Below are 18,130 nucleotides of genomic sequence, written 5' to 3' on the forward strand. Positions count from 1 at the left end.
GGTCACGATTTCTGCAGGTTTTTTGGTTTGTTGGTTTGGAGATTTTTATAAATTTTATGTAAATATGAGAGTTTGGATTTATTTTTTTTAAACAGCATGGCAATATTTGATCCATACTATTGATATACAATTTCCATGTAATTTTTAAATCTTTTCAACAATCATTTTATATACTCTCCCGGATAATTTAGAGATGCAGAGCAGCAAGTTGGAAAGATGCCATAATTACACCAAGATACCCGGTCACAATCCTTTCAAATTGCACCAGTGATAAAAAAAGCAGCAGCTTTGTTTTTGGTATAAAACTCAGGGCTAAAGAACACATGAAATGCAAGATCTGTGATGAACACTAATTTTTCATAACAGGACAACAGGAAACGAGAGTCTTTTACCACACTTAGCCAACACCACCTTCTGTGTTGCCCAAATGGAAAATAATACTGAATATCACATTCTACAGGAACACTCCAGACAAGAGCAGCATTGGCTGTCAGCATCACTGTTGTAATGAAGGCAGTAATTTTAATTAACACTACTATGCATATTTCAATGACATTTTTAGAGGTACTTGCAATGTGCCAAAGCACAAGTCCCAGTGAACCTGAAGGGACCTTGGTTTTCCAGACTGGCTTCCCTCCCCCCCCCCCACCTCCAAGTCCCTCCACATTTCTCTCTCTAACATTTTAATGTTCAATTATTTTAGACCTCACTCATGCAAAGTAGGGATTGAAATTCTGCAATATAAAAAATGCCTGAGCTTTGGTCTACAATAATTAGAATGCTTAGCATGATTATATTTAAAGAACTTCTGTCACTTGCTAGATGTAAACATTAAATGCAATAGTATTGCTGTTTTATATGGGTTTTCTGAGCAATTTACTACAACACTGGAAAAAGAAGAATGAAAATAAAAAAGATACTAAAGGCTATCATAAAAAAAAAACCACCAAACAGTATGCCTCCATGGTTTATGTAAAGAACAGTTACTAATTAAACAAAGCACTTGAATATGCATTTTGCCCAGATCACATTTAGTTTACTCTTTGCTATGACAGTTTTAAATGAGGCAACAAACATTATTGGTATTAAATGGACCTGAAATAAAAAAACATTAAGTATTCCAGTGATTGCTGAACCATATACATAGATAAGCAGCGTGCTTAGAAGTGTTTTATGATAAAACTGAAAAGCAGTGTTTGCATCTCAAAGTATTATGCTTTTAAACATTTTTCAGAAAAAGAGGTTACTTGCTTGATAAACAGTGCATAATACCTAAGAATACATAAGCAATGGGGCCATTTGTTTAGGGTGTCAAGCAAGAAATAGGACATGAAAAGACATTTCTTTATATTTGAAAAAAAAACGGAGCCATATAATCTACAGGCAGTTGAGCACAGCTATAAAGACCTGTAATAAACCTGCATGTTCACTTAGTGCAAAAATCTTGAATTGCTGAATGTTGTTTTAATAGTTCATGTATATTTCCACATTAAAAACAACTTGGTATTGCACTTAGAATGTATCATTTAAAGCTGTCTTGGTTTTATGAACAAAAAAAAAATCGTAAGAAGTACAACAGAATAATTTGAAATTTAGTCTAATTCACAATACTGCTCCAAAAAATTAGTCAGTATAGTTTCAAAACTATCCACTACTCTGAGGTTTGGCTGAAAAAAGATTTATAAACATACATCTTAGGGGTATTGCCTTCACCAAATAATAATAATAATAATAATAATAATAATAACAATAAAAAATCTATTATTCAGCAGCTTAACTTCTGAATGTGTTTGCACTTGGAGCTTGGTTTGAACGTATTCAAAACCTGAGCCCATCAAAAATGGCATCCTTAATGTTCTTTGGGCTACTGTGAAAGGTGAATGCAAACACAAGTGAGTGTTTCAACAGTTGTATAATAATTTAGCTTTCTAATGAAACAATCATTTCAGCAAAAAGATGCATATTTGTGTTCATGATAGAGAATTAGAGAAGACTGTAAACAGCATGATAAACTTCAATAAAACAGATCAGTCATAAGAGCTACTACATTATCCAGTATAAACACCCAGGGGTGTGCCTGCAGAGGATGGATCATAGACATCATTGAAGAATCCTGGGTCAGTGAAGGCAAAAAAGCTTTCACATTTTCAGAAATCAGTTCTGATGGATTAGAAAAATATTCTCTTCACACACAGAATCACTACGCATATACACACTAAAGCTACAAAACTTCAAATACCTTGAAAATGTGGCTTGAAATCAAATTCAAAGACTTGTCAAAAAAGTTCACTGGTATAAAAGATTCTTGTAGCAGTTCTGAAATTTGAGCAATAGTTCAAGACTTCAGTATCTTCAGCCAACAAGTAGAAATCTGGTTTCTGTACGAGGAGGTCAGGATGGTATAGGGAAAAGAAAAAAGCATCAAAAGCCAGAATCCAGTTCTTTGGCTGGCTTTTCTGTTGTGTCTGACACCAAAGTGCTTTCATTTTCCAGCATTTTCTCAGTAGTTTCTCTATCAACAGGTTTTGCTCTCTCTTTCAACTTCTGCCGCTCGTGGACCCAGGGGATGAAGCACAGAATTGCTCCTCCAATGAGGGGAGGGACTCCAGCCAGGTAAAATGCCACATCGTAGGTGCCAAGCTTGTCCCGCAGCAAACCTGGGAATAGAAAGTGACCACTCATAAATAAAGGGGCCTCAGGAATCTACAGAAAACAGGTCATGGCTCTGGGTTCAGAAACCCAAGAGCTGGCACAGATTATAACCACTAGAACTGACAACCTGATGGCCAAACATAGGAGTACATGGAGGTAGAAGGGTACTCCAGAGTTGACTTGGAGCATGTCGTGGTTTGAGAGGAAGTAAGTTTTCTGGGATATGAAGTGGTCAGGCCAATAGGTGTTCAGATTTGAATATTGGCACCTGGTTTGGCCACTGGGGACATTGGATATGCCTCTGAGAACACAGGGGTTAAAAAGGAGAGCTCTCCTGGGGAAGTTCTCTTGAATTCCGGTGACGGAAGCAGGTCAGACCTCCCCTGCCCAGCTGGGGCCAGCTGCCGGCTGGGCGAGGGAGGAGAAGCCATGCGGCCATGAGGTAGGCCGGGCCTTGGACAGAGAGGGGAGGTGAAGAGGCCCCGGCATGGAAGGGTGGGAGAAGCACCAAGAGGCATTGGGCAGCCCCCGCAGGAGAGAGAGAGAGTACAGCCTGTGCCTGTGACTGCTACCTTGGAACTTGATAACATGTGCCAGCAGCACAGCCGAGAAGGAGAAGAAGGGGGGGCGCAGCGAGAAGGTGTCCGGCCGCTGTGGGAGTCTCCGGGCGGTCAGAGCCCGAGCTTTTAACCCTTTTTTTTGACAATGAAACCTTTGCAGAACATTAAACTTTCCTAGAAGAGAGATAGAGATGAAATAGAAGAAGGAAAAGTGCAAGTGTGAAGGTCTAGGCAAGTGAAAGATGCAGAAGAATAGAGAAGAATCTTAGGTGCGAAGAGATGATGGAGTGGCCTTAGCTGGACTCTTCTTGTTATAGCCATGGACAGAACCATGTTTCCTGTGACACAGAGACTGCATCCAGGGGGAGGTGGTGGCTCAGAGCCAAGAGGGTTCAGTGCTGGTACCCCTCGGCCCCAGGGGGTGAAATTTGAAGGGGACAGGTGTCCCAACGGTGAGACTGTGCCCTTTTTGGAACTGGACAAAGCATCCTTAAAAGGACAACCCTAGAAGCAGCTCTGGTCCCTGTTCAGTGGTGAGAGCACTGGACATGGAAGGAAGAGGTCACGATGGCAGATGTTCTCCGGGCGGTGCCACATGTGACATGGAAACACACAAGGTTTCAGTGGTGTTTCCTGGGGAAGCCTATGGCACAAGAAGGACTCCTCTCCTCTTGATGAACTGAGAATTCATTATCTAAAGGGTGGTGATGGACTGAGAGTCGGTGATTTGGGGGATAGATGTACTGGAAATTTGGTGGGGGGAGGAGGAAATGTTTTTGGAAAGTTTTCATTTTCCCTGTGTGTTTCTTTGTACTTAGAGTTGTAGTTTAGTTAATAAAGTTTTCTTTTCTTTATTTCTAAGTGGGGGCCTACTTTGCTTATTCCTGGTCACATCTCACAGCAGACACCAGGGAGCATATATTTTCATGGGGGCACTGGCATTGTACCAGCATCAAACAATGACAGAGCAGTAATGAGGAGCTCAGTATGTCACCCCTCAAACAATTAAAAATTGCTTAATTACCATCCACTGAAAACATGCACCATCTTTCCTATGTGAAAGTTGCTCATTTGAGCTTCTCCAGCACCTGTATCTTGCCATGACTTAGAGAAATTCTCCCTCCTTTTGTAAACAGCTACCTTTGATCAATGTGCCCATTCTTCTAATTCTAGATATACTCCAAATATTGCATTCCTTGTGGCCTCTTACTAAGAAGTGTATTTCCCAATAATTCACTCTAATTGTTCTCTGCAAATTCCTCCCATTACTCAAATTCTATTTAAGTATTAATAGTTGAGATTGTAGGAAGTACCAAGTCTGTGCTCTTCTAGCATTAAAATTTTGTCCTTTATAATGCTGCATAGTTTAATTACATCTTACAAAGTACCTTTCACTCATCAAACCTCAGGGTAAATTACCACTGAAAATCATCAGTGGCGAGGAATACATCTTTAGCTATTTCTACCTCCCAAGAGCTTCCAAGTTTTTATCTTGAAAACCTGTACTTTGTCAGTCTCCCACCAAAGGAAGAATAAAGCCACTTAATATATTAATAATTATATATATATATATATATTCCTACTTATGAGGAGCAATTAAAGTGACTGGAGCCTTTAGCCTCACAATGGTTTTAACATGAGCGAATTTTGGAATCCAGTTAATTTTCAGGTTTTAATTTGGAGGCCTCTGTAACACAAGCAACCAATAGGCTGCCACTTGTACAAACTGGAAAATGTCAGGTCCTAAATCCAACTGGAAACCCATCTATCTTTTTTTTTGAGGAATGTTTTACACCTGCATACAATGAAGAAGACTGAGCAAACTTTGAAGAGTGCAGTAAATTAACAACCCACGAGCAGCAGGTAATTTCCTTTACCTTCTCAAGCACACACAGAGAAAACCTCTGATGTCAAAGCTCTGCACATGATGCAGGAATGGGAAACACAGCCAAAAAGTCATGCAAACACAGAAACACATTTACAGCTACAAACCTTGTCTACACTCACCTGCAATGGGTGGACCAACTGTCATAGGCACTGACATGAGTCCAAGCAGGAATCCAATGGCCTGGGAGACATCCTCAGCCCCAACCAGCTCAAAGGCAATAGGAGCCATAATGCAAATGAAGCACCCATCAAACAGGCCCATGAAGAGACAGACAGCAACGAGAGCTCCAAAGACATTGCACAGTGGAATCATCATAGACATCAGCCCAATAAAAAAGAATGAAGCCACCTAAATATGGACAAGGAAAAAAATTATGAAAATGCATTGCATCAAATTTGCAAATCTTAAGGGACCAGATGAGCCTCCTTGCATTTGCAGTGAATTAGATTACCTGCTTGTATTTACTTTAAAATATTCAGTCTCCATGGATTACCACTGTCAGAAGTTACATATTAAGATAAAACAAACATATCGCTCATGACAGGCAAAGAAATTCCACCACCCATTTCACAAGTTTTGAAAATGCAATTGTAATCCACTATCCTACAGTGATTGTGTAAGGTCATTTCTCACGCACTAAGAGTTTTTGAGAAATAAGTCACAGAAATATTAAAAGTTTAAGATAGCTGGAATACTGTAATTAGACTCATCACTGTTGTAAGTAAAAATATCAGTATTATGAGTGGTTATTTCAGGGTGCTTAAATTCAACAGAAGTGAAAACATTTAATTTTTCCATTAAAAAAAAGTATCCTGATGTACTGCTGTAGTCATGCACACTTACAAATATTTTCAAATATAATCTTGAATTATTTATTTGTTTCAGATTAAAGGAATAAAACTGTCTTTCAGCAAAATGAAGCAGTACTAAAAAGAAAATGAAAGCAGTAACAATTTTGCCTGTGCACCATCCATATGTAAGCACTGGAAACCAATGTTCCACCTAACTGCAATAAAACATCAAGGAATCTAAATTTATCCATGACAACGAATACTCCAGCAGAACAGTAATCCCTTCCTAAGAATTTCTGATTTCCATAATGCAGTGCAGACAGCCCCCACTAGATGCCTCCCTTGCTATTCATTTTAAGAGACCAAATGAAGAACACCTCGAAATTGCCAATATGGAAGTAAATTAAAGCTTTTCCAAAATCCCACACTAAGACTGCTAGTTTCTCCAAAAAAAAAATTGTTTATAAGCATGGAGGGAATGAAGTGCACATCCTCCTTCCTCTCCAAGCTTCAGCATTTCTGGAAGCCAGGACTCCTTCTTTCTGCAAAATCTCCTCAACTATGCACCACTTGTATTGCCATGCCCATTCCCCTGTGTACTATGCACAGAACATACCTGACACCAAATCAGTGCCTGTCAAAGATCAAGAGATCCAAAACCCTTACTAGAGAAACATGGCTTCAATTTTTTCCCCTATTTGGGGAAAGCCATTATGAAATCATAATCTGGGATGAAACAGAGAAAGCAGAATCTAGAGAATCCCCAAAGATTATCACTCACATGCTAATGAACGGTAATTTCTTTCATTCCCAGCTGAAAACAGCCAGCAGGAAATAGACATTTTCTCAGTACCAAAAACAAAAATCAGAGACTCATAAACTTTGCACCGAAGGCTCCTAGTATCAAAAGCCATACACTGAGTTTCCTACAGTTTTGAAACTTCTCAAATTTGAATCTCCAATCAGTTAGTTCTGCTTACTTATTAATAGTACCTGAAACCAAATCCTTAGGAATCCACAGTTCAGAAGGAATATAGAAACAATAAACACATACCTGTAGATAGATTTTTTTTGCACCAGGAATATAATCTGCCACTCTGCCAAAGATCAATCTGCCAACTCCTGAAGTAATGCCCAGACACAGCAGAAGCACTTCTTCTGGCACACTGTCACCAAATCTCTCTTTTACATGATTCATCTGTTTAAAAAGAGAAAATAAATTTACTTTAGAATTAAAAACATAGACCTTGGAAAACCTGAGGTAAGTGGAAGTAATCTGTCAGTCACTTCCAAATTCAGCTACAAATGGTCATCTGATTTACTCTGCTTTTACAGATTTTAAATGCAATATTTAGTGCAACACAAAAACAATCTGAAATGTGTGGCTGCTTCATCCACAACTAATTAATTTAATCAGGAAAACAAGAAGGCTCAGTCTAATTGAGAATTAAAAAAAAAAAAAAGGTAACTGAGAAGTGTTCCCTCCAACCACTCTAAATTTACTAATGATAGATTCAAAGTAACACAGAAGCCACACGGGCTACCAAGCTTGCAACACAGCTCAGGGCAGGAGCAAGAAGCAGAGAGCTGGAGACAAGACCGTGCAAGCAGGGGAGGCCCTTCAGAAAGTCTCATCTCCACATCCAAGATGTCCAGGGGCAGGGAGGAAGCGGGGCAGAAGCCAGCTGCAGTGCCAAACACGACAGCAAACACTCCCACGAGAGGGAGCAGCATCAGCAGTAATGAGCAGGGCAGACTGGAAGAATGATTTATCAGCCACGGCAGCCTGAAGAACTAAAGCAACTGACCATTGACCACAACAGGAGGAACTACCAGTGCCAGCAATTCCAACTTTTCAACTCATAGAAAAAAAAATTAAAAAAAAAATATATATATCTCACCAGACTGGCTTGATGGATTTGGATTTTTTTCTATTGTCTACTCCCACAGTGGTTTTCATCTGTGGTTCGTGCTGTGATTTTTTTTGGTTTCTGGTTTTGTTTTTATTTTTAATCATCCCCATAGACCAGAGAATTATCCACAAGAGATTTTTTTCACTATTGCTTCTTGGAACATGCGTAGCAATACCAAATATGCCAAAATGGGCACTACAAGATGTAGAAATCATTTGCACAGTCCTGCACTCTCCATGTTCATCCAGTTTTGAACAAGAAAGGTAAACAAGGGAAAACAAATGAAAGTTCAGAGATGTAAAAGACCAAACAGAAGAAACTGATTTTCAGTAAAGATGTATTAAGAACATTTGAGGGACAAGGTAACCACAGGCTGATATCACTTCAAACCAGAGAACCCTTAATTTCTCATCTATAAAATGAAAATGCTCCATTTTAGTAAATACTTCTAGAGCAAAATAGTGTCAATTCTTTCCTGGCCAGAAGGTTACTATACAAGCAGAGCTGTTTTTTCCAACAAGAAAATAGGACTTGCTGAGTAAGAGTAATTTTCTTAAGTATAAAATCTGTTGGAGTTTTTTTACATGTCACAGAAAGCCTACTAAATCTAATATTAATTTGTCCAATATAACTGAATTTGTAAGAAAAAAACAAGATTTATTCTAAAGAAAAACTAACTTAATTTGAAGACAGGTTGCTTGCTCTTTCTGTTTCTTCCTTTGCTTGTGAGACACATTTGGGAATGGAATCTGATGAAATTTTTCATCTGAAATGACATTTAAACATAACAGATAAGCTGTTCTACTTACTCCCTTTCTGCTAGAGGTGAGAAAAGGAAAAGCTGACAGTTTTCCCACCCCTACCTTTATGTGCTTGTCAACACCTGCTGGCCCAGCTGGCAAGAGAAGCCAAGGTGTTCTTCGCAATTTTTGCCACCTGTTCCACGTCCAGGTTTCTGCAGCCTCTAGATTGTTTAATTAGCAGGCCTGATCCATCCACTCCCTGGAGGCTTTTCAAGAGGCAAGATAAAGCTCTGTATCTAGATAACTATTAACCCTGCACCTGCAACTCTGTAACTGGATTTCTCAAAGCAGCACAGGGGGGTGAAATGCTGCCACTCTTCCATCAAGGAGGGAAAATACTGATTCAATTAACTCCTTAAGCAAGAAGATAACCACTACTTATCCCAAATTTAAAATACCTAGATTAGTTGCTGGTTTTTTGGTTTTTTTGGTTTATGGGTTCATTTTTTGTTTTATTGTTGTTTTTTGTTTGGGTTGTTTTCTGTTTTTTGTTTGTTTGGTTGGTTTTTTGCTCTCATTACTCTTAAGCGCACGATAATCTTAAAGAAAGCTTCCAACTAGATATAAGGAGAAATTTTTTCCTCAGGAAGGCAGTGGCATAGGCTGTCCAGAGAGCTTGTTCAGTCTCCTTCCTTGCAGGTTTTTCAGGACCAAGTGCACAAAGCCCTGAGCAACCTGGCCTGATCTCTCAGAGCTGATGCTCAGGTCCTAAACAGCATATTCAATCTTCAGTGACACAGTCATTAAGTAAGCAGAAGCAGTATTAACTGTCTGAAAATACAGTGATTCAGGATTAATTCAGTTCTGTAAGTGTAACTAGGTTAAATATATTCATGAAGTAGCTCAAGGAAGATTCAGATTTCCACAGCTTTTTAGCTGTTAGAACTACTCAAAAATCTCACGATGAGCAATTACTTGTGAATATTCTCAAGGCATCAATGCTCTCCTCACTGCAGAACTATACAGGTTGTAATTATACAACTCTCCAGGCATTGTCTACAGCAGCCAAATGGGGATCCAGCCACACAAAGGCCAAAGCACTTCAATGTGTGTTGTGCCTGTTCTCAGTAATGTAGCTGCTTCTTCACTCAGGGCTGTGTGCATGCTGAATTGCAGGTCTGATTTTTCCAAATGTAGAAAAGACCTGGTTAGCTCAGGCAAAACTACAGTCCAGAGTGGCACAGTTTCTTCATTATTTAAAAATATAATTTATCCTTGTACAATCCAGTTTACCAAATAAAGATATATAGACAGTGAAGACCAGAACTGAATGCATCCCTGGCATCAGCATTTTCCTTTACACCTATCATGGTGACACACACAGATCTTCCTCAAATTCTCATTACTGTTAGAATGAGATTAGAAGACATAGCAGCCACTTGGCTGGAATGCTTTCTGATACACAGTTTGGGTTGACATCTCTCCAACCAGCCAAGACCCAGGTTTTTCTATGCCCTCCCCTTCACTGCACATGCATTTCAGCTACACTCACACAGTGAATCAAAGACATCAATCTCAGCAAAGCTGTAGCTCCCTTTTTTCCTGAACACAACCTGAATCTGAAAGAAGTGGTTATAAACCAGTAAGAAATAATTCTGTCAACCAATTTCTTCCCATGTATATTCCATTTTGGGGATTCCCAATCAAGCAAAGCTTTTGTAGGCTAAATGCAATAGTCTCTCTGACCAAAAGAGATGGCCAATGGCAGCATATAACCTAGGAAACTCTGAGCACATTAAAACCACCTTTTTCTTCAGTTACTGATGCAAGTCCTGCTGTCTGATGCTTTCACTGTAAACAAGCATAAGGATAAAAGGAATGGTACCAGCAGTACTTAGGGAGTACTGCTGGTACCATTTGTATACTAGAAATATTATTAACTTCTCCAAATTAAGTTTTCTGAAAGAGCTGAGGGGGTGTAGAAGCCTAGAAGATAAGGGGGCTCATGTGCATGTCTCAAACACTGATAGCCAGATAGCTGCGGAGCCAACCAAGGATTGCTGGTAATAATAGCCAAGGTTTGTTGGCAACAACATACTGTGAGAAAGAACAGTGTGTGGCTGGAGAAGGGGGCCATACATAGGTAGGGCAGCACTTTTCCAGGACAAACGTCCTTGTTCTGGCTCCCGGAGATAAGCGTAACAGAACGGTGCAAGCGCAGGAAAGAGGTTGAGAAGCCAGTATGGATTGTGGGGTGGAATCAGCACCAAAAGCCCTAAAACCCCATAGCCCATTTCCAGAAAGGTCTACAAGAACAGACTGTGCATCACTTTTCTCACTTTCTATGCAATTTAGTTATCTCCAGGCCAGAGAGAAGCAGCCACACAGGGTTCAGGTTGCACCCTGGCCATCCCATCAGCTGGAACAACACTGTAGCCAGGACTGGTGATCTCCTTCTTTGCAGTGAGCTGTCCTGGATGACTGGAAGTTTCAGAAAGTGCTAAGAAGCAGAGCATAAGTTAACTCTGGAAAGTCACTGTTTATTCTCCAACATATGGACTCACCACAAAAATGGGGGGTAAGGAGGGTGAGAAATAGAAAAAGAAACTTGGTTACCAGTGAGCTTTATATGATACTGGGCACCAGGAAGATCATTTAAGGCAAATACATTTCTAGTCCAGACTCCACCAAAAAAAACTTCACTGGTAAGCAAAATGAGCCAGCAATTCCTGCACTTCTACAGAAAAGATGATCATGTTGAGACAGAAATAGCATTACTAATACCTAACCTGGATCAATTTTTAAGGGATTGCCAATATTCTGAGATAATTTCTATGAAATATTATTTTAGCTAAGTATCTTCACATGACAAATATGCATATGCATATCTTTGAGAAATTCCTGCTGACACACTTGCCCCAACAGTGGTAATACCTTTTTTATCTCTTGTCAATTTAAATTATGTAAAGAACAAGGAAAATAATAAATAAACAAGGTGATTCATTACATGCCAACAGCGAACTTTCCTCTTATTCCACTGAGTAAAGCAGATTAAACACAATAATTCATACATCATGAAGATTCAGAACAAGCATCATCTGAATTTCTGAAGTAAAACTGAACACAACAGTTAACAGGTTAACTGTTAAGCCTATTTAACATAAAAACCCTAAGCATTAAAAATTCAAAAATACTCAAGGCTGACAACTACACAGTTAAAATAATTTTGAGGGTTTTTTTTTTTAAAAACAGCTAGTGCTGAAGCCATATGCCCTAAACAGTAATAATATTTTTTTTAAATCTCAGAGCTGTTACTATTATCCTAAGGAGCATGTGAAGGAAACCAGTGGCTTGGTGTGGCTTGGGCAGCAGCAGCAAGACAGATAAGGCACACACACATCTTTGGAAGCTCACAGTGACTGAGCACAAGGATGCAGAATAAAGTCAGGGATCCACAAAAAATGAAGTGTTATGTACACAAGGGATGAGAGTTAAATTATTGGATAGAACCCTTTAAAAACATTATTTTAAACCCTTTAAAAACATTATTTTAAATTACTCCTATTTGTGACTACAATCCATATTTTTCAGTATCAGTTCCAGCCATTTCTTGTGGCATTTCTTGTGGCCCAAAGTAGTGTTTCCAGGGCCTACTTTACTCTCAAAAATCAACTATGTCCAAAACCAGCTACTATCAGAACATCCTAGAGAGTTACAGGTCAATCACATTAATTTGAATTTCCAGAATAACAGCAGATCTATTTTAAAACATCTAACAGGTAACATCACAAACTAAGGACCAGCACAGATTTGTGGGGGAAAAAAGGAAAACAAACAACCCACCCTAATTTCTCTAATTTCTCTTATCTTCCTATTGTTTCAACCATGTAATGAGGCTGATGCTGCAAATAAAAGCTCAAGGACCATACCCCAGGAGTCCTATTGGTGAGAAACCTCCCCAACACACAAATCCTTGTGGCATTTACTAGTGTCATAAAATGTTATCAGTTTACAATTTATGCAATTAAAACAGAACACATTATATGATATGCTACCATTAAGAAATTATGGAATATCAAAGCAATGGATGAAGATATCCTGTACAAATCCTGTACAATGCTACTGTCATGTCCTAAGAGAGGTTGACATCACTGCTCAGCAACAGCATCTGTGCTACTCATATCACATCTCTCAAAACTAGACTCCTTAAACCATAAAACCTAGGCAAGTAAAACCTAAACAGATCCTCAAACCTCTGTTCAAGCACCACACAGTTCCCAGGGCATCCATAGCACTTCAGGATGAGAGATCTACTTGTGGACATGGTCACAATCCCCTCAGCTTTCACAAACCTAGGGAAGCACCTGACTCATTCTACTGGGGAACAGAAGAAAGCTTTTAATTGTCTCAATTCTTCAAGACAGTCCTAAATACACTGCCAAGTATCTACTGGATCAGGGCCTTGAATCGAAATTGAATCAAGTAGTCCAATTTTCATTTAAGTCCTAAGGAAAAGATGATGATACTCTCTCCTCCTTATACAGAGATACAGTCCTTACTCGGGATACACATATTTATGTTCCTTTTTTTTTCCCTTCCTAGAGCAATCCAAAACCACTTTTCCCTTTTCTAGAAAATATTCCGCTCAGTAGTAATGAAAAAATTAACCCAATCATCAGAGAAGAACCTGGAAAATCGCTAAATAGCTCAGAGCTTGACAATTACGACAATCAAATAGAAAGAGCTATGTTCTGAATAGGACTTAAAAAGTGAAGATGTTTTCCATACAGCTCTTCCTGGAGCAGGAACTGGACACAAAAGGTGGTCTGTATATGAGAGAAGCAATTTGGCAATGAGTGTTTGTTACTTTGTATGAGAACAGCAGGGCAAAACAAGCTGTGATCTCAGGCTTCTGGGCACATGAAGAGTTTCAAGAGTTCAGTTCAAGTCAAGATGTTTCAAGAGTCCAAAGACAGGATTTTGAGTTTACCATTGAAACAGCATTTAAACTAAAAAAAAAAAGGATAACACACTCTGCAATTTATTCTGACTTTGAATTATACACTCCATCTGCTATTAGAATAGTTTGTACTACGCCAGAGTACATGAAGCAGTGTACTGTTAGAGACAGATACAAAGGAAGCCACAATGAAACTCAGACCTTTCAGCCTGCCAGTATTGCACAGACCTGAGGAAGACTCCTTTGCTCTTATCCTTCAGGGTCACCACATAGTTCGAACCTGAGCATACCTGCTGCCTTTTTTTTTTTTAATTTCATTTACTTTTACTTCTTTAAAAAAACACAGAAAAGCTTTGGTGTATTATTGTTTGTTTCTGTTCTTTCTGTACCTATATTATTTGTCTTCAGTACTTATTTGACAAACATATCTAAAATATGCTTTCAATAGCAATTACAAATATAAAAGTAGGCAATAATTTCTTTCTTTTCCCACCACCGCCCCCAATGTCCAAAGTGGACGATCTAACCAAGAATAAATGCTTCCAGGTCAACATTAAGAAATATTGGAAAAGAAATGGGTGCACAGGATAATGACAGAAATAGGAAAATAGAAGTGGGATAAAGGGGAAAAACTTCACTAACCTGGGCAGTCAAACTGCAGCAGATGTTGAGATCTGAAGGGAGATAAATGCAAAGATTAGAAAAGCAAGTAAAGCACAGGGAGCCACTGAAGATTTTGGGTCTCAGAGATATCTGCTTAATAATTACATCAGACCTTTACAAAAACAGTGTCTTGTTAGTCTTCCATTGGAGAAAGAAAAATGATAGATTAAGCGGATGAGAAAGGTATAGTGCTAAAACTGGCAGCTATACCTAGTTTTAGCTTTTTTAGAATACCTACAGTATAGAGAAATCTGTTTGACACAGTTATGGTTAGTACTGGACATAATTTAAAAGAGACTTTCCTACCATTACAAGACTAACAGCAGATTCTGGGAAAGAAAAGACGTGGTAGACTTCAGAAAAATGACTGATGTAGGAGATCTGAAGAAATGAAGAGGTTTCTTGAACAGCAGCCCATAAAAGCAAGTGAATGGAGTGATGGAGGCTGGTTTTTTCCAGTTTGAATTTAAAAAAAAATCCAGACACACCCATTGGATATTCAGCATTATTTTACACAACATTCTAAAAGTAGCAAATATATAACATAATACAGGTGGTTCACAAAACAGACAGTACTTACCTCACAAGAACTGATGTGTTATTGCCTTACAAGATATGTTATGTGTATGCACTTTACTGTGGATATGCAGACTTTGTACATGGAAGTTTAGAGATTTTGGGTTACTAGAGTCCTTAGAGTATACAGCAGACTCTTCACCATGCTCTGCCCTCAGACATAGAGGAAAACATTTATCTCTGTGCTTCCATTTGTCTCCATTGTGGAATCCAGGGGTGTAAGAATTAAAGGGAGGAGAGAGGTGTAGGATTAGGAGTTTACACACTATGCAAAACTTGAACAACTTCACATACTGCAAGGTAAATCCCTTCTACTGTGGCTCCTTGGGCAAGTCTCCCACTGCAGAGAACACGGAGCCACTGCCACTCTCTGTGGACAAGAGCAGAAGCTAAAACACTCATTTCTCAAATGAGGAGATGTAATTTAGAGATGTCATATCTAACAACACTTAGAGAACACAACATCAATGTGTTCTTCCCTCAAGGGAGGGTGAAGAGTTACAGAAACATTTGTAAGAAATGTTATGGATGATGATTAGGGTCTTGCTGGGCAGGACATCAAACACTGCAGTGAGATTCATCCTGACCATCACACCTTATCCCAATACAGCAGCTCAGGTCTGCCTGAAGTGTTTTAGGTAGTTTTTATACCCCCTTTATATTTTTCCAGTATAATTCTTCCTAACAACCCAAAGCTTTTGCCTGGGGAGGGAGCAGTTTACAAGTGGAAAATGTCCATTTTTCTTAACAGGCAAAATAGATAGAATGTGTTGTCCGGAAGTTTTAGAAACTTCCAGAGTATATGGAAGTAAATACAGCTTGCAAATTACAGAGCAAGATTTCCAGACAAGTTCCTATGAAAGTTGTAACTACAGAGGATCTCACAAGAACTTGGCTCTTCATTTCTCCAAGCTGATTGCACAAGACAACAGTTTTTATTGGCACATATTTTAGGGAGCAAAGGTTCAAACACACTGAATTTGCACAGCAGAATCTGATCTCTTATTAACAAAAACAAGGCACATCACTGATAGAGAATGAGACATGGGCAGCCATTTAGCCAAAATAGTTGGCTCATAAAGAACAGAGCTGAAGGCCAAGTCATCCTCAAGGCTCGATTTAAAAAGGTACTCCAAGGTGATAAAGTAGAACAGCTAAATCACACAAAAGACACAGAATTTACACTACAGATCAGAAGGTGGGGGGAAGGAATAAAATCTGGCAAAAAAAAGTCTGTATCAGCTCTAATCCATATCAGCAAGTCCTCCTGTTAATTATGTTTCTAAAGTGAAAAAGACTACTTTTCTCATCTAAAGAGCAGGAACAAAATGAATGCGCCAGCAAAAGATAGGAAACATAGACCAGCAGAGAGCACTGTCTTTTTGTCCAAGGACAGATACTGTGGGCATAGCACTAGACTCAGCAACTTCAAAGTGACAAACACAAGATCTGGAGACAGACACAGCCACCCAGAAGACAGACTAGTATTTATCCAAGTTGCCTGATTTTGTGATGCAGCCAAGAAAATGAGTTTGTTTATATGCATGAAAAGGTCCTTTTGACTAACGTACTCTAACCAGCTTCATGACTCTCCTGTGAATAAAATTGCTTGGAAGCATCTTTACTTTTCATTTCTGAGATGCATTTTCTTTTCCAAGAATCTCAGAGCAGAGTCCAAGGTGATGTTTTGTTTCTCAGCAGAAGTATCTACCTTTTCTTCCCCTAAGCATTAGGTCTGCAATCTCACTTCCCTGTTCTCGGGAGGTCTAGATGAGCCTATTCCTGGCACATGCAGATTTCAGAGAAGCAATAAGGCAATGAATCCTCAGCATCTATCTGTGGAGGACATTAAACCCAGTACTTATTTGCCTACCAAGACAGAGTCTCCTAAGAAAGTTGTTAGAAAAAATGGTTGGACAGACACAAACCATTTTTTCATCCCTTAAACATGAAGCAAACAGACAGAGAACACATACACTCCACATAGCTACTGCTACCCAAAAATCTCTACATATGCAAGTACATACCCATTGTGGAATATGAGCATGGATAAGCATCAAAAGGAAATGCCAGATCTACACAGTAAATTAAGAAACAGGCAGCAAAGCAAGGTGAGAAATACTGAAATCTTTTTCCTGAGCTACTCTGAAGTTTTAAAAGGACAGTCACTGTCATGGGAACTTTCACATTGCATATCAATTAATGAGTAGCTTTGTGTACAAGCCTGCAGCCACATTTAAACCACAAGCCTAATTTTCAAACATATCTAGTAATTCTTTAGGAGTATTTTCTTCATAACAAATATTTAAACTTATAAAGGTAAACTTTATCAAGACAAATTTTTATTGCATTATCTACTATCCAGTTGCTTTTTTTAAAAGTAGAACGCATTATAAATATGTGCACATTTTTTTTTCGACTACCTGGTTGTTAAATTCAGTTTTTCATCCTGCAAGGTGTCAAATACTATAAATAAGGCAGGACCTATCATTAGCAAGAGGCATTTAATAAAAGTAACTGCTAAATCAAACCATACTTGTAAACACCCCAATGCAAATTACTACAGGACTGAAACACTGCACTGAAAATATTAAGATGGTATTATCAGTCCTAGCAGTATTCCTCATAGTGGCTGAATATTGCTACATCAATTACACAGTACTGGGCCCCTTTTTGTAAGTGTGTCATAATTAATATTTTCCTAAATTCATACTGAAACCTGGCAATGACCTCAGTCACTGCTTAGAGAAGATGAGGCACTGACAACATCCAATTTAAGCAGTATTTCTTTTCACTCTGCTAAATAAAGCACAAAAGGCAACCACATCTTGTAAGCTACTGACCATGTGACCTTGCATCAAATTTTAACAGAAATGACCTAACAAGCTCCTAAGAATTAAGGATGCATGATCCTGACTGAGTAAATATTTTTTAAGGGTAAGAGAACAACATCAAGGCCTTAACATCAGACTGCTGAAAACCAGAAGTTCTCTATTTATTATCAAAACAAGTACAGGACAAGTGGCACCGAGACTAGGTACATTTTCTTTCAAATATACTTCATGTCCTTGGGAGACAGTCCTTAGTAAAAACACTTGGAAAGAGCATTTTCCACTGATTCTACAGATTGCTGTTATGAATTCACAATTTAAACCAAAATAGACTAAGCAAGGATTTTACTTGTCTGTCTGCCTCTTTTAGAGAGGCACCAAAACAAGAAAATCTCAGTCACTAGTTTAGACTGATTTTAAAATTGAATGGAATAACAACCATTTGATTTAGTAATCTTATGACTTATCAATTTGTTCTTCAACAATCTCAATTAATGCTGAAAGTATATAATAAACTTAAGTCGAAACTTATTTATAGTCTTCATCTCAACCC

At 38.7% G+C, this 18,130-nt stretch overlaps 1 protein-coding gene across 1 annotated transcript in view; it reads right to left on the bottom strand.

Annotated features, from left to right (window-relative positions):
• Nucleotides 1-679: 679 nt before the first annotated feature.
• SLC16A10 (solute carrier family 16 member 10) overlaps nucleotides 680-18,130 on the bottom strand; it is a 63,918-nt gene continuing 46,467 nt past the window's right edge. The window contains exons 4-6 of the mRNA XM_030945966.1: nucleotides 6,946-7,089; nucleotides 5,220-5,448; nucleotides 680-2,657 (exon numbers count right to left, since the gene is read on the bottom strand). Of these exons, the coding sequence (XP_030801826.1) occupies nucleotides 2,422-2,657; nucleotides 5,220-5,448; nucleotides 6,946-7,089 (609 nt within the window). The 3' untranslated portion in view covers nucleotides 680-2,421. The remainder of the gene's footprint in view (nucleotides 2,658-5,219; nucleotides 5,449-6,945; nucleotides 7,090-18,130) is intronic.

This window comes from Camarhynchus parvulus, chromosome 3 (genome assembly GCF_901933205.1).
Source record: "Camarhynchus parvulus chromosome 3, STF_HiC, whole genome shotgun sequence".
In the NCBI taxonomy this organism is placed as follows: domain Eukaryota; kingdom Metazoa; phylum Chordata; class Aves; order Passeriformes; family Thraupidae; genus Camarhynchus; species Camarhynchus parvulus.